General features: G+C 39.0%; 1 protein-coding gene across 50 annotated transcripts in view; it reads left to right on the forward strand.

Annotated features, from left to right (window-relative positions):
- The window catches only part of RIMS2 (regulating synaptic membrane exocytosis 2), a 456,084-nt gene that overhangs the window by 412,936 nt on the left and 19,454 nt on the right, over positions 1-23,694 (forward strand). Inside the window, exon 1 of one of the 50 annotated variants that reach the window (XM_048329164.1) lies at positions 22,525-22,673. The exons of the other annotated variants lie outside the window; for them this stretch is intronic. Coding sequence (XP_048185121.1) covers positions 22,544-22,673 — 130 coding nt within the window. The 5' untranslated portion in view covers positions 22,525-22,543. Of the gene's footprint in view, positions 1-22,524; positions 22,674-23,694 lie in introns of those variants that run through there. 50 annotated transcript variants of the gene reach the window in all.

Consider the following 23,694-nt stretch of genomic DNA (forward strand, 5'->3'; position numbering starts at 1 on the left):
TAGAAGTCATTAACTTGCATGCCTTTTGCTATTCCATGTAAGCAAATGCTTTAATGCAGTGTGTTGGCTGGTTATGTGAATTGTTGAACAGAACCCTACTGGGAAAAGAATTCTTTGCAATTTTGAAAGGAATTTTTTTCAGATGGTTTGAGCTGGATCCTGGATTTTACAACCATGCTTGTCTCTTCTCAGCGGGGCGATGAATCTAAGCATGTGTCAGTTTTGTCCAAGTTGCATATTCTGAGCTCTTCAGGATTAAGAAAGAAAATTTTTGTCATTTGATTTGACCTTAGTGTCATCCTCACTCATCTGGAATTTGAAGATACGCAGTGTATATGGAAAAGAACCTGAAGGTCTCCTTCTGGAAAGACCTCTAAAGCTCTCTCAGTCTTATGATCATTTAAGGTTATATCTATAAGGATAAATAAAATGATTGCAGTCTCTGGTACTTTAAATATAGCCTGAGAAAATTAGTTTTGTGCAGTCACCACTACATGATGGAGGATTTATTTGTCATGTGCACCGTCCATAACTCCTTACAATTTTATAATGCCTTGGTTAATTTCATCTACATGTGAATAAGTAGACCACAAAAATAATTAAATGCAGGAAGATAAGGTAGATGGCAGATCAATGTACTTATAATACATACCTGCATATAAATCCTATTGCAGCCTCTATTTCCACATTTGTTATTCTGATTTATAGCTTTGTGTTCCCTAACTTTTTTCTTTTACTTATATATGTCTGTGTGTGTGTGTGTGTGTGTGTGTGGACAGGATAGAAGTGGTTGAAAGCACAGTCAGTTACAACACAGGTAAAACTCATTAAAATCCTTGAACTTATTTTCCATTTAAATTTTTGGCATATCACCAAGAATTCTGTTTTCATATGAAAATACTTTGTAGGTGGTTAGTTAGCCATTTTTAGCTAATTTAAGTTCCTTCCCTTTAGTAGAGTTAACTGCATTTTCCAGTTCCACCTTCAGCCCTTTTTTCCTCCATCTCTCATCCTGAGTTATGGCATGTCTGTCCAGCATCTAAACACCAAAGATGTGAACATATTTGGTTGCTTTTTTGTTTTTAGCACAGAGAGTTTGGATCTCACTAAAAGTAAGTATCCTTGACATGATATCAGATATGAAAACAATGACCTCCTAGGAATTTTCTAGATTTTAGAAAAAAAGACTTGATAATTAAAAATATTAAGAAGAAGCCCTTCTACCAACTGTTCTATGAAAACAGTTCTTTAAGACGTGGGTCTTAAATCAGTATGAATGGAACTTACTAATACAGGATAATACTGGTATCAAAGGAAGGGATATCTGACTAGTAAAAGTGTACAGGTCCAGGATGAAGGGCTCAGGATCTGTGGCTGGTAGCAGGGAGCCTGTTGAGAAGACTTTCAACAAAGATGAGCCACAGCCTGAGAGCAGAAGTGATTGGTGAGGATGAACCACAGCAGGAGGCGGCAAGTGGACTGTAATGTGCAAGAAAGACAAGAGGTGAGGGGAGTATGGAGAAATTCAGCAATTATATCAGTGAAAGAGGGAGAAGAAGGCACACACAGGAGGGGACTAAATGACAGCATGGCTCTGGCTGCACATTAGAGTGTGGGAATCAGGAACAAGGGAGTTAGAGGAAGACTCACAGCTGGGGAAAATTATAGCAAAAGAGAAAAGCTTTTGTGAAGGAGAATTGTGTAGGACTGCTTGGAGTGACCAGGGCAATCCTGAGAAAGCAGAGTACATGAGCAACTCAGACAGCAATTCCTTTTCTTTCCTCAGTGTTATGCTTTCTTCTTCCCCATTTCTTGTAAGACTTAATTAACTTTCTGCTGTTGTTTGGGCTCAGTAAATATTTATTGTTAATGTATCTCCTTTTTGTTTTAATATTGATTATTAAATAATTCATATTAAAATTAATAATAAAAAATGTCATTTCTAATAAGCAAAAATAGTAATTGAAAATCACTGCCTTGTTGGGGACAGAAAATGAGATTATAGTTTCACAAAGCCATGCTTAATGCATTAAAAAAATAAGACAGCTGTGTTAAATTCTCTTTTTATTTTGATTTAAAAGTTCATCTGGATTTTTGTGTCACCTTAACACACGTCTTAAGGTGTCTTTTTCAAGTATCTCTTTTGCTTTTGTAACAAAAAATGAGAGAGAAAATGTCTGATTCTTTTGAAAAAATTTAGATTCAACAGTCTCAAATAAAGCATTCCTGATTTAAATGTTTGAGAGGTACACACTTCTGTCACAGATTTATAACAAACACACATATATACATGTATATGTATTCTCTATATACCTACTTTAAGTTTTTCATTTCTTCCTACCTTCAGTTGTTCTACAAATATTAGAAGCATTGGAAGCTACATCTCTCATCTGAGCAATAATATCACATCTTTTACTCAGCATACTGCAGCTCTTGTTCAAACCTCCTAAATCCATGGAGGTCTCTTATCTCCCTCCCACATGCCCTCTTGTGGGAGATGAGCTGTGCAAATGGTGACTGGCACAGTCCCACCTGAGCTCAGCCTCCTTGTTTTCATTAAACCCATAGGAAGTGAATTCCTTTAAGACTGCTATCTACCATGGAATGTAAATGAAAATGTTTCATAGGTTGTAAAGTTGGTAAGAAGAGAAGAACGTCCATAGAGGCAGAGAGCACAGCTGTATAAGAACCTTTTAGTAGGGGTTACCTAGGAATTACATCCCTGGCTTTTGTGCTGGGCAGCTGCAGTGACCCTGCCTGGCTGCAGCACTGGGCACTGCTGGGTTCTTGGTGCACCACGACAGGATAATCAATATTGGTAGTATACTTCAGTCCTGAAATGGAGCTTTTCTCACCATCACTGTCATTTTTCTGGGCTAAGCACAGAATCACCAGCTGGATGTGGGAGTTGGCTTGGGTATTTGGTCATCAAGTTTGCAAAGTCTTTCTGAGGGACTGTGCCATGAACTGGGCTCTCAGCCAAATTTAAAGCCAAATCTGTGTAAGTGAAGCCAGTGAATTAATATCTTCCTAACATAACAATTAATAGTATATTGTAGAAAGGCTGAGTTATTTTTAAAAATGCAATTTGTGCAACGTAAAGAAACTAATAGCTTCATGCTGATAGAATTTTTGGTCCTCTCCTGAATGGGCTTCCTGAGAGTGTACACACTTGGTCTGGCATTGGCAGTGGGTAGCTGGATTAACAGAGTCCTCTGTTTCTAATTTCTGTAGTTCTCTTGGTCAAAAGTGATGTATTCTATATATGTGATAGATTTTATTCTAACTGAACTCCATTCCCAGCTTCCCAACTGAGACATGATGAGAAAGTCACCACGTAACAGTGCCTATGCTTACGCTTTCTCTGGAAGCCAAGCAATGGCTTGATTTCTGACTCTTCCATGCAAGTTCTTCTGCACTGTGGTAGTGCTTCAGTTTATTTTGTAATAAATTGGCATTAAAGGGATATGGAACTTTTTTCTTCTGATCTGTCAAGAGACAGCTTCAGGGACCATCTACAGGTCCCCCTCTATATATACGCAAATCATGTGCAAAATTTAATACATTTCAGTCATGAGTGAAGAAGACCATAGAAGTGCTCCAAGAAAGAAGAGTGAGGTTTACATGAAGGCATGGAAATGATTTCATAATGGTGACTATTACTTCCACCCACTCTTTACCAGATTGAAAACACACCAAAGCTTTGTTTTGCAAAAGCCTAAGCCCTAAGCAGGAAGAAAGAATTGAAATTGAAATTGAAAGAATGACTACAATTAAATTAAATTAAATTAATTCAAATTAAATTAACGACTTCACCATTGATTATTTCTGGAGCTGTTTTTTCCTGTTACTTTCTTCAGGACTTAATTGTAGATCCTTGCTTAGCTTCATAAGTGCAGAGTACTTATTTTTACTGGGAAGGAATATGACAGACACAGAAACGATGAGACTTGATATTGAGCAAAAAGAGATTAGTCTTGGCCTGCCTGTAGAGAAAATTACAAGCAATGAATTTTTTAAGGCAAACTTGATTTTATAGTAATACCATTTCCCACCAGTAATCAAGTTCTGTTGTTGTGCTGTAGAGCTCTGTCCTGCAGCCCAACAGGTTTTGGTTTCTCCTGTCTGTCGGCACACCCTCATGTACTTGGCAATTAAAAATAATTTTCCCTACCTACTGCTCTGACAGACTTCCTCGCTTTTCATGTCCATAAATTTAACCTCAGTGTCCTGAATTTCAACATCCTTCATGATTCATCTTCTTGTCCTAGCTCAGTTTTGCTCCTCACCAAGTTACTTTTCTTCCTTTCACTCTCACAGCTAAGCTAGATGCACAGATAGCATTTAGACTGAAGAAAAACTAGAAAATTGTGTTCTCAACTGTGGATAGACCATGGCAAGGAGTGTATTATTAATACCTATTTATACATCATTTTTGAGTAAATTCCTTTGCTCCATTACAAAATACAGCCTTGCATATTTATAAACTAGGTAAATGATCTCTCTTTTGGGTAAAAATACCTCTTTTACAGTTTTAGGCCCTCAAGTTTGGGGTACATGGTTGTTCCGTGGCTAGAAAACAGTGGAGCATGTGAACAAAGTGTTTTGTCTACATAAAAGAGGGGAAATGAAGAACGTTTATTATGGGAAGAGAAGAGGATTGTCCTCTCTCTCACCCACTCTGTTTGCATATACATGTATACCACTATACTTCATGGAAAAAATTATTTAGATTATTATAGTTCAACAAGGGATGTAAGATGAACATTCAGAAAAGAAATTTTGGGGGATACTCTTTCAGTGATGGAGAAATTAATATAAGCTTGTCAGACAGGGTAGATCTCAGTGGGATTAACTTTTATTAGAAGATCAGTCCTGTGCATGGTTGATGTGTAGAGTGTATGGAGTGCCTAAAGTTATTCTGCCCAACCTGCACCTCTGTTATGTCATTGGCTCTCTGGCTGTTTTGACAAAAATGTGGTTTTCTGCACACTTGGTGCTCTTCCCACTTCCTGAATGAATGTTGAGCCTTCGTTCATATTACCTGATGAGCATGAACATTAATAATGTATTTAAAATAAGTAAACTTATTTTTCATACACTCTTTTTTGCACCCTTTTTTCTTAAAATGCCAGAAAAACTCACTCCTTTTGAGTTGTATCCCAACATTAGCACACGATATTTTGATATTTTTCTGAACATTATTGTATTTTACTTCATCTGGTCATATTAAATTACAATTAACAAGTTTTGTGGCAATTAATTACATAATGTGATCTTGATAAGGTAGATCGGGACTTCTCTGTTTCCTTCTATTTTGTCAAACAATACTGTATTTGCTCATAAAAATGATAACTTGCAGTAACAGAAATACAGTATAGACGGACTGGTGGAAAATTGTATCAGTGAAGAAGCATAAGCAGAATGGAGCCATTTCACAAGTGTTTATGCCAGTGAATGCCATGTGCTCCTTTTAAAACATTTTTAATACAATACCAAAACTGTTAGCATAAAAGAATAATTACAGTGTAACTTCTATTTGTTCTGAAAATAAATTGCCAGTACAGACAGAGAACCATAAAAGGAACAGGAATGCAACTTCATTCCACTCTCAAATTCATCATTTAGACATTCAGAGCACATACATTATCTTTTGATTTTGCAGAAGTATTTAATAAAATGTTAAATAATAAATATGTATTCTTGAGAGTACAGCTTTTTAAAGAAAAGGTCACTAAAAGTATCTCAGTTGCGAGGAAGAACAGATGTGTTCCTTGCTGTTGAACTCCAAAGCTCTTTTAGAAATCTGGTAACCTGATTTTCACATGACTGTTTACCCAGATTCATCATATTCAGAACTTACGATGCTAATATTATTTTACTTCAGCATCATTATTTCTTACCCCAATTAATCTGAATTTGACTGTTTTCTCCCATATTCTCACTAATTAATCTTCCTAAACAGGAGTGTAGCAAAGAAACAGATCTTGAGGCTTAATGCACCTTTGTCACTTGTGTGGAAGTACAAGGAAAGCAGGGCAGGTGGCACAGAGCATTTAATGCATCTTGATGAGAGACTGAAAAATAAAGACATTAGTGTGACCACCTGCAAATGCTAAATCTTCTCAAACCTCATGTATTCCAAAGTCCTGAAGTAAGGGACGTGCACCCTGAATGACCCGAGGAGTGCCTTCCAGCCATGTGTTTTGGACTGCCACCCCCTCCAGTGCCCAATCAAAGTCAGTGTTTTTAGTCAAAATGAGCCTGATACAAACTGAGGCTAAAGGATCCTGTCTAATCAAATAGTTGATTTATAAATACAGTATCTCACAGATCAAACTTTATTTAGTGCTATGATCTTCCACAAATTTCTTACATTTTCTTAAAGGATTCTTTTCATATAATGCTGTTTCTAAAAATTAAATCCTAAGGAAGAAGGAAAGGTTCACAGACTCCCCTAAAATGTAGTGATTCCTGATCTCTAAGCAGAAATACATTAGAAAGTGAAGGATCCTTTTCTAAAACTAACCTGTTCTTCACATCTTTTCTGTTTGATAGATTAGGTACTGCTGACACTCTCTAATGGAGTAATTACAAAAGGAGGAGGTATTTCTTGAGGTAGCCATGGCACAAAATGCCTAAGTCTTCCTAATTTAAAAATTTTTAGGTACCTTTTGTGTGACAATTTGTATGTTTGAGTTTAAACTGTGAATCAAAGATATGATGCCATCTTAAAAAACAGCCTCCAAGTGGATGTAAAACAGCCTTCTAGCAGTAACCTTGGATATAATGCCACTATGTAGGACCATCGTGAGAAAGCACAAGCAAACAAAAGAAAATATTAGTCTGATTAACAGAAAATCATAAAATCATGGGATGATGAAATAGTTTGGGTTGGAAGATACCGTAAAAATCATGTAGTTCCAAGCCTTCTGCCATGTGCAGGGATACCTGCAAAAGCACTGCAAAAAAAAAAAGTTGGTATCAGACCTGCTAAATCTTAGTTACTGAGTGAAGACTCCCTCTTTTACTCCCTCACAGTGACTGGAGGTCGTGATTTGCCGTGTAGTTGTTGGATCTCTGTCCCAAGAGTTTGCCTCAGCTGGCAGGCAGAGGTGGTCAGGGTACCAGCTGAAAGGACCTGCTTCCCTGCACCTCAGGGAGTGTGTAGCAGGGACTCAGGGCAGTGGAAAAGGCAATGACCACATTACTTGATGCTTTAGCCAGTTGAAGAAAAGGTCTTAATTTCCTATAATGTCAGTTATGTGTGTTATCTGGCCATTTGGTTAGGAGTCCAAAATATAACCAAAGCCTCTGTGGTTTCTGTAATAAAAATAGGTATAATTCTCTGCAAGCTTCACCCAATTCAAAAGGATAAATTCTGAACTCTTCAGAGGCTCTTCAAATCTCACAAGGTAACCCTCCCAGCACAATCTTCTGAAGCTACCTTCAGCAATGTGCTCAGTGTATTTTCCCCTGCAATTGTTGCAAATTTCCCCATGTTCCCAATTTCCATATGACTGCTGACATTTCCTTTCACAGTTAACTTTTTCTGTTTTAAATTGTTCCTCTTCTATAAGAAATCCCATCCTTGGACATACTGAATTCAAAATGAAAACTACTGCACCAATTATCTGTCTTCCAAGTGGTCTGTTCATGTACTTGCCTATATCAAAAATCCTTTTCCTAAGGTGCAGATCTAGTAAATAGCTATTCAGACCTTAGGTCCCTTCAGATTTTCATTAGGATCGCCATCCCTCTGAAGGCATTAGGGTTTTTGTCTACAGGTTCCTTTATGTTATTTGGGCCAAGGATTTTCTGGGTACATGGCTACAGTCAATCTTTTAGTTCACTATCTGGCTATGCTGAATTGCATGAATCGGATATTTCTTCCCTTCCAATTGAAATTTGGCAGTGAAGATCAGTGATTTCTCCTAGTCTCATGTAGAAATTAACTGTAAAATCTATATCAAACTACAGATTGAGGTATTTTCCTGTGTTTTATGGTGTTTTCAGTTTCCATATATATATTTGGCTCTGTTATTTGTTGGTGTGCACCATAAGATTCCCACTAGGAAGCAATTGCTTTTGTTTTATCATTCACTTGTATATGATCTTCACCTAACATTTAAGTTCTCTCTCCAGATGTGATTGCTGGCTTCCTCTGACAGATCGATTTAGCTGTTTGCTGACATCTTGGCCACCAATTTTCCTTAAACCCTTAACAAAATTTTACCTACACTCAAAGACTTTCCTATTTATGAAGGCCAAAAAAAAGTTTTCCATTTTTCTCTATAGTTTCATTTTTTAAAATGGTCCAAGTTCATCATTTTCTGTCTGTGTCAATTATACATGAACTTGAAATGGGATTATCTGATACACTTCAGTCATTCTGGATGCAACAGAAAGCAAACATAGTACCTGAGTCAAACACTGTATGCTGAAAGAAGCAGAGATCCCTGGTTCAAGCACTCAGAGCTGGTCACTGTCTGAACACAGACTTTTTTGTTTCAAGGCTTTCCAAAATAGAAAAGAAATATTTTCATCACTCTTTACAGCTTAGAAGTTGTAAAAAAAAATAAGAGTTCACTTCTTATTTAGTCATCCCAAACTGAAGTTGTGGTTTAATGTTTTATCCCCTCTATTTTGACTCCACACTCAAATTCCTATGGCCTTTTTTTCCCCCAAATACAAAGCTACAATTTTTAGGAAAATAATATAACAAAGCAGCACAGAATACATCATTATTCTGATGTATGCACCTCTAATGGCCCCACAGCCTCAGAAAGGACACAGAGCTAAAGCAAGTAGGAAGAGATTGCAGCAAGAATATGGAACAGGATTTTTTCAGTTCAGAAAAAAAATGACTGAAGGAAATGATTGAGGGCTGTAAAATCAGCAATACAGTGACTACAGAATGATTTATTAATTGTTCCCACAATGCAAGAACTAGAGCATTGCAGACAGTTACCAGGCAAACAAACAAGAGGAAGTACTTCACAGTACAAATATAAACTAAGGGACCCATTCTATATGATACTGCATGGAGCTGATGTATACACTGGCTCAAAAAGAGATTAGACAAAATGAGTTGGGTTTGATCTAGCAATGGCAATTTGACACAAAAACTTCTAACTCAGCCTCTAAACCAGCAGTCAGCAAAAGAAAGGTGTTCCTTTCTATACTTTTCTTTTCTTACATATGTTTCCTAGGCATTGGTATTAGCTGTGCTGACAGAGAGGATACTGAATAATTGGATCTTTGTTTTTTCCTGATATGGCCATTTTTATTTTCTTATGTTTTGTTCATATTTGCCTCTAGTCTGGGACTTGAAAAAAGCAGTCTAATGACTAGACTATGTGGATGTGGGAAACCAGAATTTTGTGTCATTTATCCAGCATGGTAGATTAAGGTCTTTAAAGTAACATCTCTTTCCTCATTCTGAAGTCTTCATCTATTGTAAATTTTGGTTGGCTTTTGGCAAAAGACCAAGTAGCTCATATCAAAGCTGGTTTTCATCATCCCAGCTAAAGAGCTTAGCATTTTATTAAGGTTTTTGTCTTTACTCCTGATCAATAATACATTTCTCCTAAAAAAAATATTCTAACTATGATCTTAGCTTAAGTATAAATTATTTTAAATCAAATTGGTGCACAACTCAACTGATTGCTGTGCTTACCTGGTACACTTTTATGAAACCAAATTTAATGATAATCTAGAGAGATTCATGGCATAGCTACATATTTGCATGGGTATAAGCAAAGACAGGAGGTGCCTTTAGAAGACACCAATAGTTTAGCTGTGCAGTCTGTACCTTTCTGCTATGTATCACATTTCATAGAGTAAAAAAAGGTTTAAATTAAAATTTAAAGCATTCTCTAAATATTTACAGGGAAAAAATGTTCTCATATGCTCATTTGTCACATTCATTCTTGGAGAACATTTTTCCTCTCTTTTCATGCATACAGAACTGAACAACTGAACTCATTAGTGTATTAAGTGACCATGAATCTAAAATAAACACAGAGATATTAAGATTATTAAACTGGAGGGACTGAATAAGGGTAGCTGTAGAGAAAATTTAAAAAAGCTTATTAGCTAAACTTTATTAAAACATTAACTAATGGCTTGCATTATAAAATTAAGAAAAGAGTCAACTATTTTTGATGCACTACATAATAGGCAGATGTAACAAAATGTATTCAAATAACTCATTTGCTCAGCTTAGTGGGTTGCTTCTATTCTAATTGAATTTTGTAGAGCTCTCTAAACAAGAATGCTGGTGCAGAATCCTGACATTTGTTAAATCCACAAAGGATTATTTTAGAAAGTAACAATAGCCAGTATTCTTACAGAAAAAAAAAAAAAAAAGGAATTTTAATTAACAAAATGTGTATCTTTTTTGTTTTGTTTCTGAAACAAAAGAAGCAATGCAGGAGGAAAGAAATAAGAAAAGAATTATTGGTTTGATTTTTAGGGTTCTGAAAACCCAGAGTTCCTTAAAGATTGCTCCAAAAGAAGTGGGAGGAAAATTTCTCAGCTCCTGCATGAAATAGCTTATGTACTATTCAGTGAAATTTACGGAGGAAGATGTAACAAACATTTATTTTTTTTATAAAAACTTATTTATGTTGAATATTTGGGTGTTATTTTTAGTGTATCATTTATATATAAGAACATTTCAAATTAAATATACATTATTTGTGGGATATGTCAAACAGTTGGGCTGTTGCCTTGATTGCTTTTATCAGTTCACCATCAACTCCTACAATTTTTCCTGTACAAAATAGGATACAGACACAAGTGGGTGGGAATAAATACAGTATAGCATTTCTTTATTTATGAATATAAATATGTGAGTGCATATAGACAGACACTCAAGTGTGTACTGCAAAGGAGCAGTCACAGTCTGGACTGGGGCCACAGGTGACCTGCCTATTTAATCTGCCTGTAAATTGGCTCCTGGGCTTCTGAGTAGGTGAGCCAGAAGAAGTTGTGTGTTGTACCACTGTGCACTCTTTAGTTCAAATCTTGATGTGCCTTTACTAGTCTGAAAAGGTTTGAGAAGCCCTTTTACATAGCTGACACCAGCTGTCAGTTGTTTGGGGCTCTGTCATCTTCTAGGTTTGGTTCTGGTATTTTTGTGGCGAGTGTAGCTCCAATTGGAGTCCATAGGCTTTCTATTTTCAGTTAACACTGGCTGTTAACTCCTCTGGGACTGAAAATTCATTCATTTGCTATAGTTGGTACTCTGGCATTGCAGTCACATTGTTTCAAATTTTTGTCCATTGAGTACAGAGGGAGCCTAGGCTGCTGGTTTAAACTAGACTCCTAGTTTTAATATGCAGAAGTGAAATGAGATGTCTCTTGGTGCATATCATGGCCACACAGCACAGCAGCGTTGTAAATACCTGAGCTAACTCTGGACAAACACATGACATATTCTGCAAAACTATTTAGCCTGCTCAGACTCTGCACTGATCTAGCTTCCAGTACCTGAGCTGGGGCTAAAGTACTGAGTCCATTGTGCTGTGTAAGTAAACATATTATGTCACTCAGCATGAACCACTGAGGGTTTTTTTTTCCTTTCTCTTCAGTTAAGAGACTCCTTTTTTCTCTAAACCAGAGCAACACGTTTGCCTGTAGATGAGTCAGTTACCACTAGCAATGGGGACTGCTATGACCCTTGAAAAAGAATAGAATTCTTAGAATTATACTGGTGCTGCTTTTTATTTAAAAAAGATAATACAAGGAGATAAAGAAAGAGGCACACACTTCAGTGTCTCTTACACTGAGGAAATCACAGTCCTCACTTCAATAAACCAGTCTGGAATAACACTAGTGAAAAGGAAGTTGATACAAACTATCTCTTAATATAGAAACATATGAAAAGATTTGTAGGATGTTATTTGCTAGTACATTTGAAATATTCTATGCTGATGGAGATTATCCAGATGGCAGGAAGTTTTTGCTGCTGACTTACTGGGCGTAGTGTAAATTTGGTGCCATTTCTTTCTATGCTGCAGCCTGAGGTTTGTATCTGCTGTGCTATTCAGACTGCAAACTTTTTCAGGAAAAAACCCTCAGATTATGAGTTCATACAGTGTTTTCTATATTCAGGTCCAAGCTTTCTCGCTCTTCTAGCATTATCATTGACTAAATATGCAGCAAAAAGTAGCCAGATTCTGAAATACAAATAGCAAATATCATATAATCATGGCAAAACTGATCAAAATTGTGAACATTATTCACAGACCTATGCTCATAAGTGGTTTTGCAGATGAAAAAAATTATCTTGAGGTTATGTATTACTTACATACTTCTCACCTTCTTATTTTCAGTTATTTACTCTTTAGGTCACAGCCTAAATTATACATGAAAGAGAATGAACCTCGTATCTGAGGGATCTTTGGAAAGTATGATATATTTAGATCATTTTGGATGGGACACCTTACTAGTTGGAGAAGTAAAATTTATTTCTTAAAGGTCAGTGTAAGTAAAAAAGCTTAAGTTATTCAGTATTTTGTAGGATACAACAGATGCATTAGGCCAAATTTGTATCAGCATATCTGGTCTGTAATAAATATTAGCTAGTGCTACTAGTAACAACAGTAACAGTAGTAGAAGAACCTTAGTCAATGAAATTTTACTGCTTTCTCTCTGTTACTCTCAGTCCTGAAATACTAAACTGTGAAATTATGTCCAGTGTGGCCTTACATGCAATCCTATGTGAATGAAAGGTTTCTGAGAGTTCCAGGTTATAAACAAATATTTAAGCTTCCCTGTATGGTGTTTCAAATCCAATTTGAACTGATTAATATGGTGATAGTATGGCTAACTGGCTTTCAAACATCTAACTGAGGAAATGGTATTTGCAGCACAGTGACTCTGAGGCCAAATAAGTTGTTTGCAAGGTAACTTCATATTTTATATCTGCAATTCAAATCCTGACTGGCAGTTAAATCCGTAGCAGTGTCATACCTGAGAGAAGGTTCTGCTGTATTACAGAGTTAAATCACACAGGGTGGTTCCCTGGCACTGAGTCCAGTTGGAGCAGTTATGCAGATCCATGCTGTGATACACCAAAAACCAGACTTTGGATGTGATTTCTGTCCCATTTGAACTCCTGAATCAGAACATCATTGGAAGTGCTCTAGAACTTTAAACTGTGCTAGAGACTCTTTTAAAAATGTAGCAGTAAAATGATCTAGTTCCTAATAGAAGCCTTCGGTACCCAAAATGGGCCCTACAAAAAGCTGGAGAGGGACTTTTGACGAGGGCATGTAATGATAGGACAAGAGGTAATGGGTTTAAACTGAAAGAGGGAAGGTTTAGATGAGATATTAGGAAGAAATTCTTTACTCACTGTGGTGAGGCACTGGAACAGGTTGTCCAGAAAAGCTGAGCGGATGCCCCACCTCTGGAAGTGTTCAAGGCCAGGCTGGATGGGGCTTGAAGCAATGTGATCTAGTGAAAGGTGTCTTTGCCCATGGCAGGGAAGTTTGAACTAGATAATTTTTAAGGTCCCTTTCAACTCAATGCATTCTATGATTCCCATGCATCAGAATGTGTCTTGATATTGTATTTGCTCATGTAGACATAGCTGTGGATTGCCAGATATAAACAAATGAAAGAGAAGAATAAAGTTGTTTTTCATTAGCAGGGGAATTTTGGGATTCACAGATTGTGTGAGTATGGCTGAAGAGACACTGCTATGACTAAAACACCATGGAAATGAGAGAAGTTTAATGACAACAGCACACATTCCTCTGCCAGAAATACAAACAGCATGACAACTTACAAAATAAAACTGAAATCTGTGATTTTGTTAGATAAACATGACATCAGTAGATAAAAATATATTTAAACTTTGCTTAGAGAATATTTTTTATTGTTATTTCTGGATAGATCCTAGTGCCCACCAACTGACTCAGATTCTACTCAGTGAGTTTAGTGCTGACCATTAAAATTGTAGTGTTTCATTAGCAAATATGGTCCCTTTGTAAAATCCTCATTAAGATTTAAAGTATTCCCACCCCATACATTTGCACCCATAAGAAGGGAAATTTATGACCTCATTAAAATGGTGTAGCTTCCACTGACACTGTGGAACTCCGAGGCGTTCAGAGATGCCACTCTGCCAGCTAGCAGTAACCATATGGATGGTAACCATTTGGTTATAGATGTAACCATATGATGGTTACAGCCAGCCTGGAAACCAGGCTGGCTGATGGATGGAGCTGGTTACCTGTGGACTACACAGTGCAGGCAGTTTGAAAGAGCGTGATTTACAAAATAGCAAAGTCTCTGTGTGGCAAATGTCGCAAAGTCTCTGCAGTGCTTTGCAGAGCATAAGAGGCCTCAGCAAACCCTGTTTGGTTGTTCTGCACTGAAGTAATGCACAGGACTCTGGCACACAGTGTTTTCAATGAATGTAATCTGTGGTCTCAAGAAAACAGATAACCTAATAGGCACAGAACTTTGCAAAATTACACCATTTTAATATATATTAACCTTCTACAGGGTATTTCAAAATTACCTGACTGACTTGCAAGAAAAATGTCTCTTCAGTGCTGACATTTGGACTCACCAAGGCTTTTGCCACTTGATGATAACATATTACTCTTAAAAGGCAAACATATTGAACCAGACCTGCATTGTCCTCAGCAAACTATGTTCTCTCTAGACACTGCAGTTCTTGAGTGCAGAGAAAAAGGTGCAACAGGTACACACCTTGCTTTCCACCCTGCTGTCTACGTTTGTCATTTTATATGTTGTTTGCAAAACACATTTCATCTCAGCAGGATGGTTTTTTTATTTTTTTTTTTTCTGGGAGAATACAAGCATAAAGATCATAGAGTGCTTTTCTGCAGTATATCCTCTTAAGTAAAACCAGCAGACTGCAGCACCAACAGAGGTGCAGGACACTGTGCTCCACAGGCCACTCAAGTGTCAATAGTTCTGGACTGGTTTTGTCCTGTCCTACTGAAGAAGGAATTACTAGAGAAACAAATCATGTTTCATGAAGTTAGAGTTTCTGAAACTAATTACATTGTGCTCCTCCAAGACATTCTGAAAACTTTCAGTGGAGTACACAGGCAGCTGCAATAATAAAATTTGAGCATATAAATGAATAACTACAGCTGATTTCTAAGCTGATGGGTGTGATGAATTATAAAGGTTACTCTCAGAGACAAAAAGGTGGATGGGGACCAAAACAGAGGAAGCAGATAGCATGTATGCATTTATAACAAAAAAACCCCAAACCAAGTCAAACAAAACCCCACCACTTGGCTTTAGTTTTAAAAAGTGCTTGGAATTTCTTCCTGTGGGTTTCTTTCTCAAAAACACTTATTTTCCTCAAAAGAGCATGCAGCTTTTTATTTCTGTGCTCTTGATTTCTCACCCTGATGAAGCATTATGAGGTAATACTTTTTGCCAAGCTCTAAGACACCTTGTGGTTTGCAGATTGCCTTGTGATCATAAAGATGTGAAATTATTTTAATGAAAACAGAAATAATCTGCAATGTAGTTCTCTCTCCAACCTCTTAGCTGATGAGCTCTCTGCATTGTGCTGCTTCATGCTAGCCCATTAAAAACTCCTTTTGTTATTTAGAAAAACTGTGACTTTATTTTGGTTTTGTGGTTTTCTCATAAACATTGGAGGGGAAAGTAAATATATTTTGTTTAAATAAGAACAGACAGCTTTCACATATGATTAGTATTAGAATTAAAGCAAAAGAGATAGTTACTTTTGTCAATTTCCTTTAAGTTCATTAAAGAAAGCTTAATACAGAAGAGAATGTCAGCTGCTGGACAAGCAATCCATCTATATTGTTTAAGAAACTAAAATTGGTGTCTCTATACATCTGAAAGCATCTTCTGTTTCCAAGAAAAAAAGCCCAACTTTTCCATTTCTACCTTTTAAAACAATTTTTACGTTAAAATTTCCCAATTTTATTTTTAGAAATTGAAATTTGTTGGGTTTTTGGAAGAGATGTAGTGAAAATAATTTCTTTCAGCTCTTCAAATCTGTATCCTTTAAATGTGCAAGACTTCAAAATTATCTCCACAAGGGCTGAATTAGTTAAAGGTAGCGTCCTGCTGGCAGATGCTGTTAAGATGATGGGAACAGTGGAACCACTTTTTCCTGTATAGGAATATTGGAATTGCGTACCAGTAAATGAGTCCTAAAGTGGGCATGCAAAACAAGCACTTCTAGGAGAATCCTGTTTTGCTGATATAACTGCACTTGCACTAACAACTAGGGAATTCTCCCAGAACAGCTGTGTCAGTTAGAAAAGCTATTTTGGTATAAATCTGTACTGTGTACCTAGCTTGGTATTTGGGATGGAGTTGACCTTAAAGTAGAAAATGCCAAAAGAAGTGGGAGAATGGAAAAATTTACTGTTACCATGTAAGCACGCAGAAAAGTGTACCTGCATTCTCTGTGACTGCTTAGTAGGGGATCCTCAGAAAATCCAAAATGTATGATTTAAATAAAGTAGCATTTAGAAAACGTATATCTAACTGCTAGACATAGAAATAATGTAGGAATTATTGTTATATCATGAAACTTTAAAAAGAGTAGGAGACCATTGAAGGTCAGTGCTGCATGGACTGGGAGCTATTGCCCTGGGAAGGAGTTCATGATTATGACAAAGTTCATGACAAGTCAGGGACAAACTATTTAGCACAGCCTGTTGTGATAGGACAAGGAGTGATGGTTTTAAACGAAAAGAGAGTAGGTTTAGGTAAGATACAAGGAAAAGGTTTTTTATAAAAAAGGTGGTAAAACTCTGGAACAAGTAGAGGCCCCAACCCTGGAAATATTCAAGATCAGGCTGGATGGGATGGGGCTCTGAGCAACCTGGTCTAGTGGAAGGCATCCCTGCTCATCACAGGAGCATTGGACTAGATGACTTTTAACTGTCCCTTCTAACCCAAACCGTCTATGATTCTTTGATCATGATCAAAAAATACTAAGTCAAGAACAGTGAAATTTATAAGACGGGAATTAGTAAAAAGAGCCATTACTTTGTGAAGGACTTTTTAGGTTTCTGAAATCTGCCCTTTCCAAGTGCTGGGCTGGAGTTGGCACATGGCCACCTCCGTAGGCAATGAGGACAGCCAGCACAGTCCTAACATTTAGCAAAGTACAGGCAATAGCAGCTTGTTACTAAATGTTACAAATCTTCATACATAAACCCTGTTTTATACTAACTGGGCCATGCTTTTAATGATCTTTTCAGTGTATTGTTTTTGCTTTACACAAAGGAAAAAAAAAGGTTTAATTCAGTAATAATAGCAGTCGTATATTCCAGTGATACTTAATCTGGACAAATTACTGGAAATTGCTTGAATAATAACTCAGTTGGAGAATAACATTTCCTCCAACCAATACTGGTATTTCTTTTTCCTTTTGTGTCTTCCTAGAATTAGATAACTGCTGGGTTTTGAAACTGGGTTATTTTTTGGAGTGGGAGACAATTCAGTTAACTCTTTTTTTGAGGCTCTTGACAAGTGTTTCTTCTCTGTTGACCTATTGGCTGTCTCTGATTAGTGAAGACTGAGGGCATGAGAAGAGGCCAAAACTCAGTGAAATAAAACACTGTATTATACCTCAGTGGGAGGTGTGGGGATTCTGTCTCCTGTTGTAAGAGGAAGCAATTTGCCTCTCTTGTAGTAACACATTCCACAAAGATTTCTTAAAAGTGGGAAGTCATTAAGAGTTTGAATTATAATTGTAATATGTTAGGCCTAATAGTTGATAGGTGTGGTGCAAGTTAAAGATAATTAAACAGCATAAAAAGCTCAGCAGCTGAATTGTTTTTTCTGAAGACAATCATGAACAAAATAAATCCCTTCAGTAGCAAACAAAAGAAGTCTGTGGGCAATGCTGGATAGGAGAGGTGACAAAGAAAAGGGCAATAACTCCTTTCCAGTCCTATTCCCAGAATACCTTGCTTAACTGCAGGTTAAGGGAGTGTGTTCAGAAACTTTAGATCACCTTTTCATAGCGACTGCCCTGGAGAATCCTCTCCAAAATGCGCACAAGGGCTCAAGAACTCTTTTATGGCAACGTGTGCTTTTATCTTATATTCAGAAGCTGAAGCAGGCTTTAGGAATTAATCCATAATGTAGGCAATAATGAAAAAATAATCTCCATAAATATTATTGCATTCTTCTCTCCAGGGAATTCTGACATCTGGGTTCAATACACAGAAGTAGAAATGGGAAGTGAAGGAATTTCATTTTTCTTTTTTTTTTCTTCCCTTGAAAGAAGGTATGGTTCCATGAAGGAATCATCAAATCATTATTTTTCCAAAGCATCCCAGTTTAAAGTCTAATAATTTGTGTTTATTTGAGGCATGCTTGCTGAAATACACCCAGTTACAGCCAAAACATGGAAAAACATGGGGAATACATTAATTTCCATACTACTTTTTAAATTACCACACATGGTATATCTATACAGAAAGAGAAAGGTACATTTATTAGATTCAGAATCCTATTGTTGGCTGGCTGTATTTAGAGTAGGTTGTCACTGAATATCCAGTGCCACAAATTCATCTTCTGGTAATTTTCAGGGACTACAACTAGTAAGCAATTGCTTCCATAGTTCTTTAGATGAGCCACCAAAATATTTTATAATAAATGCAACCCTACAAATAGACTTTCCTCAGGACAGTACATACATTTATAGAAGATGTTTGACCTTGTTCTGTTTGACCTGGATTCCTACAACATAGTTTCTTTCAGCAAACTATGATAATGTTAAAGAAATATCATACCTGGGAGTCTCTTGCTTTGTCTTAATATTTAGCATTGAGATGGGAATTTGGATGCAGTTCCTTTAACAGGAATTTGATTCGCTTCCACCTGGTGACACAAATCAATGAGTATCAGTTAAAATTTAAACAATCAGCAAAACAACTGGGGGATGTTATCAATGTCAGGGTAGTAAACTTGTTTTCTGCAGTTCAGGATGTGTCTAGATTGCCATCGATTAGATTATTTGTATAATGTAATTATTAGAAACTGAGGACAGCCTCCCCAAATACCATGAGAATTTATGGATTTCTCATCTCAGTTTTGTGTCCGTTTTCATTCTCTCATTTAAACATTTATCTTAAAGAAAATTAGGACAGAAGCATATTGAGGAAGCTTGAATGGGATGGTGATCCAGTGTTTTGTTACAGATTTCTGCATAGGTGCCTAGTATCCCAATGTCTGTTTGGGGTAATTGGTAACTGACCACAGATTGTTGAGGTTTTAAAGTGCTTTTCTTGGTAGAGGCTTATTTTATCAATGACAGTAACAGATTTTTTATATACTATGCAATACTAGCAAAAACATTAACTCGTTTTAGTAGCTGTGGCTGCCAGGTCTGGTTCCGTGCTGAGGGGCTGAGAGATGCTGGGGCTCTGGCGCTGTGAGACAGCCACACCTGTGGGTGCAGCCAAATTCCCACTGAGGCTGCACGTAACCAATGAAGTGCCCCATTAGTGTCTTGTTTGGTCCAGTGTGCCGTCAGGGCCCTGTGTCACAGGGAGACTTCCAGCTTCGGCTGAGGTCAGAGCTTAGGGGGAGTTGGTGAACAAGCTTATTCTCTTATTTGGGAAGGAAAACAAGTGTAGACTGCTTTAAAGCCTCCTGGCTCCTAAGCAGGTATTATCTTTTACAAGAGATTTCTCCTACTCTTCTAAGGAGAGTACTTGCACAAGAATGTTTATAAATGTGAGTGAAAGTAGATGAAACAGATGTTCCAAATCAGTTGCTCTTCTTTGAATATGTATTCTACAGTTTATCTATATTTTTGTAAATATCTCCGAGTCACACAACTGTAGTTTTGCCTTTTCCTGCATTCTCAATGTCTTTTCACTTTTATTCAGCTGTTTTCATGAAAGCAATCAGCAGTTCATCTGAAATGTGATGAACATTAACTCGTTTTTATTATCCAACTTCTCAAAAGCAGTCATGAATTATTATTTAATGGACATTTACTTTTCTGCCATATCTTACACTCATAAAAATGTTGAAGGAAGTAATTTTGTCTGCTTTAGTGTTTATAGATAGAAAATTCTATAGTCACCAAGTCTTTTAAAAATATCCTTAGCAATTACTTCAACACATTTTATTGGGTTTTGCCAATTACATGATTTTGTATATTAGACATTTATTATTATTACTACCATTTCACTTTATTTTAGAGTTGTTTGCTCTATAGTATTTTAGTAATGTCTTTTTAGAGTAAAGTGTGAACAGGAAAAGTTCACTCGGCCACTTCAATATATTTTAATGGGATGTAATGCAAAGGATCATTTTAGGGGAAAAGGTACTGCAGGCTAACCAGGTGTCCACTGCAGACCTCAGCAGGTCTCTGCCATCATGGAGTGCCCATGGGCCTGCCTGTGGCATGCAAGAGAGGTGTCTGTCTTGGCAGCTCACCTTCTTGTTAATCTGTAAAACATCACAGATATGTTGGGAGGTGACAAACTTGGGCATGTGGCCAGAGAAAAATAACAAGCAACTAAACACACATATTGGAGCATGACCTGAATGAGACATCTAAAATATGTCAGAGCCTAGAGAAGTTGCCCTGGACATCTTTTATAGCCAGTACAGAGATAAAAAGGATTGATGTTCTTCTAAAATAAGTTCCTATGATGCCACATGAAACATGCATGTTTTATTGGATTATAGTTATCTAGAAATCAAACTATTGCGCAAATTGTAAAAATAGCTGTAAAAACTCACTGCTTTGCTGTAGACTGAGTGATGATGGGTTCCATCCCTGAATGCTAAAGTTCCGACTAGTTTTCATTCCTCAGCAAATTATGTCAGTGATAGTGTTGGGTGGTTTTAATGTCTTATTATTATCCTTTTCAAACATCAACTCAGTGAAATACACTTCAGAGGTGTGAAGTGTATTTCACTCTACACAATTCCTTCCTGAAGAGTTTCAGTTCCCTTCAAACCATCATTCTCTCTGCAAAGTTTGTTCGATCAAACCCTAAATATTATTTACTATTATTTTGAGATAATTATTTTTTTTTATTTGGAAGAAAACTGAACACAGCCCCTGCCCTGCATTTACTATCATTACTGTTTAAAGGGCCAGTAAGGAAACAACAACTATGTGCAAGGTTTGATAGCACTTTTGCACTGTTGTGAACTACAGTGGAATAAGTTACTGATGCTGCAAAAGATTGCTACAGTAGCTAGTGCCTCTTTTTAATCATGTCCAGTGCTCTAAGTTCTTAGTATTTTAGGGGGAAGGTTGCCAATTGCAACACACTCAATTAATATAACATACTGGGTAAAAGAAAAAAAAGGGTAACATTAAATAGTGTTGAGGAAGATACGGAAGTAAGATTGGATAAAACCGCCAAAATTATGTGTTGTAGCTATGAGCAAATCCTGTGAATTCAAAAAAGGTACACTCATGTTTGCTAAGGAGGCAGATGTGCTTTAGAGAAATACAGCTTGGCTTAAAGTGGAGGAGAGGTAAAGGATTTGCCTGTGGCTTGCAGGGCCAGTTCCTCAAGAGATGCTGGGCCACTGACAGAAGCCGAAGCAAATGGGCACAAGCTCACACACAGGAGGTTCGTGCTGAGCATCAGGAAACATTTTTTCACTGTGAGGGTGAGTGAGCATCGGTGAGTGAGGTTGCCCAGAGAGGCTGTGAGTCTCCATCCTTGGAGATACCCAAAACCGTCTGGCCCCAGTCAGGGCAGCTGGCTCTACGTGACCCTGCCTCGTGACCCAGGGTCCCCTTCCCACCTCAGCCTTTCTCTGGTCCAGTGGTTCATTCCCTTTCTTTACAGACGCCACCCGAGAGCAGACTCTCGCCCGTCGGCTGCAGGTGTGTCCTGCCGGCCAGGAGCGGGGGCGGCGCTGACCAGCCCCGCTCCCCACTGGGACCGCTGCTGCCTTCTCCGGTCCGTGCCGAGCCCCGGGGCCGCCCCTTCTACGGCCTTCCCCCGCCTCCAGCATCGCTGTGAGCCCCCGGCCAGCCCCGGCGCGCCCCTCCCGCCTCCTGCCGCGCAGGGGCCGCTCGCCAGCCCAGCGGGGACCGGGCGGAGAACAAAGTCTGCGGGCGGTGCCTGCGGGACGTCCCGCCGCTACCAGCCGGCGCCGTGCCCCGGTCCTGCCTCCGGCGCGTTCGGTATTTACAGACGCCGCGGCCGGGCCGTCCCGCCCGCGACTCTCGCACGACGGCGCCGTCCCGCTCCTCCCGCCCCGGAGCCCCGCACCGCCGGCTGACTGCTCGCCCCGCTGGTAGGCGGCTCCGTGCTGGCTGCGGCGGCCCGCCCCGCCGAGAGCAGCGGCGGAGGCAGCGGGGCAGAGCCGGGCACAGCGGGGCAGAGCCGAGCTCCGCGGCGCGCAGCCCGCCCAGCGCTCCCCGCCGCCCTCAGCCTCCGCGGAGGGCCGGGCTGGGCTCGGCCCCGCACCCGCTGCCGCCGCTCCGCGCCGCGCCGCCGCCGCCAAGACGCCGCGCTTCTTGTACCGCGCCAAAGGCGGGTGCCGCTCGGCCAAGATGGGCCGGCAGACGGCGGCCGGCGGGCGCGCCATGCAGCGGTCGCAGAGCCGGAGCAGCCTCTCCGCCTCCTTCGAGGCGCTGGCGGTCTACTTTCCCTGCATGAACTCCCTGGAGGAGGAGGACGGAGGTGAGGGGCCGGGGCAGGGTCGCGGCAGGTGTGTGCGGGGACCGCGGGCGCTCCGGGACGCTGCAGGGGCGGCCCGGGCTGGGCTTGGCGGTGGCCGCCCGCCGGGAAGGGCCGGGGGTCGGTGCTGGACGAGGAGCTGGATGGGCGAACGCGAGTGACTTGGGCTGAGAGATCGGTAGCACCGTGCTTGTAGCTGGAGAGTGAGGTGTGATTTAACAGATGATGTTTACCGTCACATTGGGAATGAAGTTAGTAGCTGAACTTTAGTTATGTTGGGGGGAAAAAACAAAGGATAGAGGGTCTTTCCCATTCGTTCCATTTTCTGCTCGTTCGTACGAAAACCCACACTTCCTCGCAGGTGGTTTTCTAACAGTCTGCGGGCTTGTTCAGGTATCCCTTGCCTGTCATTACAACATAATTTACACAGAACACCAGAGCTGAGCAATTAAATACCGGCCCCGAGTAACCTTTCCTTAGGGTGAGCAGTGTATGTGGAGGGCTGTGTACAAATAGACCTTGCAGGTTTCACTCATTGTTAATCTCTACTCATAAAAGTAAGTCCAACCAGTAAAGAACGTGTGTAATTTTCGTATCTTTGTTGCAGGACCAGAACTTTAAATAACAAGAGAAATGCAATGGATTTTCTGTGTAGCCATGCCCCCCCAAACGATTTGCTATTGGGAATGTGTGTAGCAAATGTACATGTATAGTTAAGCGTGGCACCAAACTCTATCCAGGATGGAACTTGTATGTTGAGTTTGTTTTGAGTATACTGGTTTCATAAAGAAAATAGTCTGGTGTGTTTAAATATGTTTATATATAGAATGAACTGATGGGATTTCCCTTGTTTATCACAACTAATTCAAGATTTTCAATTTCATTAAGATTAATAGAGCAAATTGCACCTTCAATAGATTTGAACACTATAAAACAGAGATACCAATGTCCAATGCTGCTACGCAAACGTGTCAGCTATGTGTGTGCACCACTCATGATCTATTTAAAATATCTGCTTATTCAT

Source organism: Corvus hawaiiensis, chromosome 26 (assembly GCF_020740725.1).
Source record: "Corvus hawaiiensis isolate bCorHaw1 chromosome 26, bCorHaw1.pri.cur, whole genome shotgun sequence".
Classification (NCBI taxonomy): domain Eukaryota; kingdom Metazoa; phylum Chordata; class Aves; order Passeriformes; family Corvidae; genus Corvus; species Corvus hawaiiensis.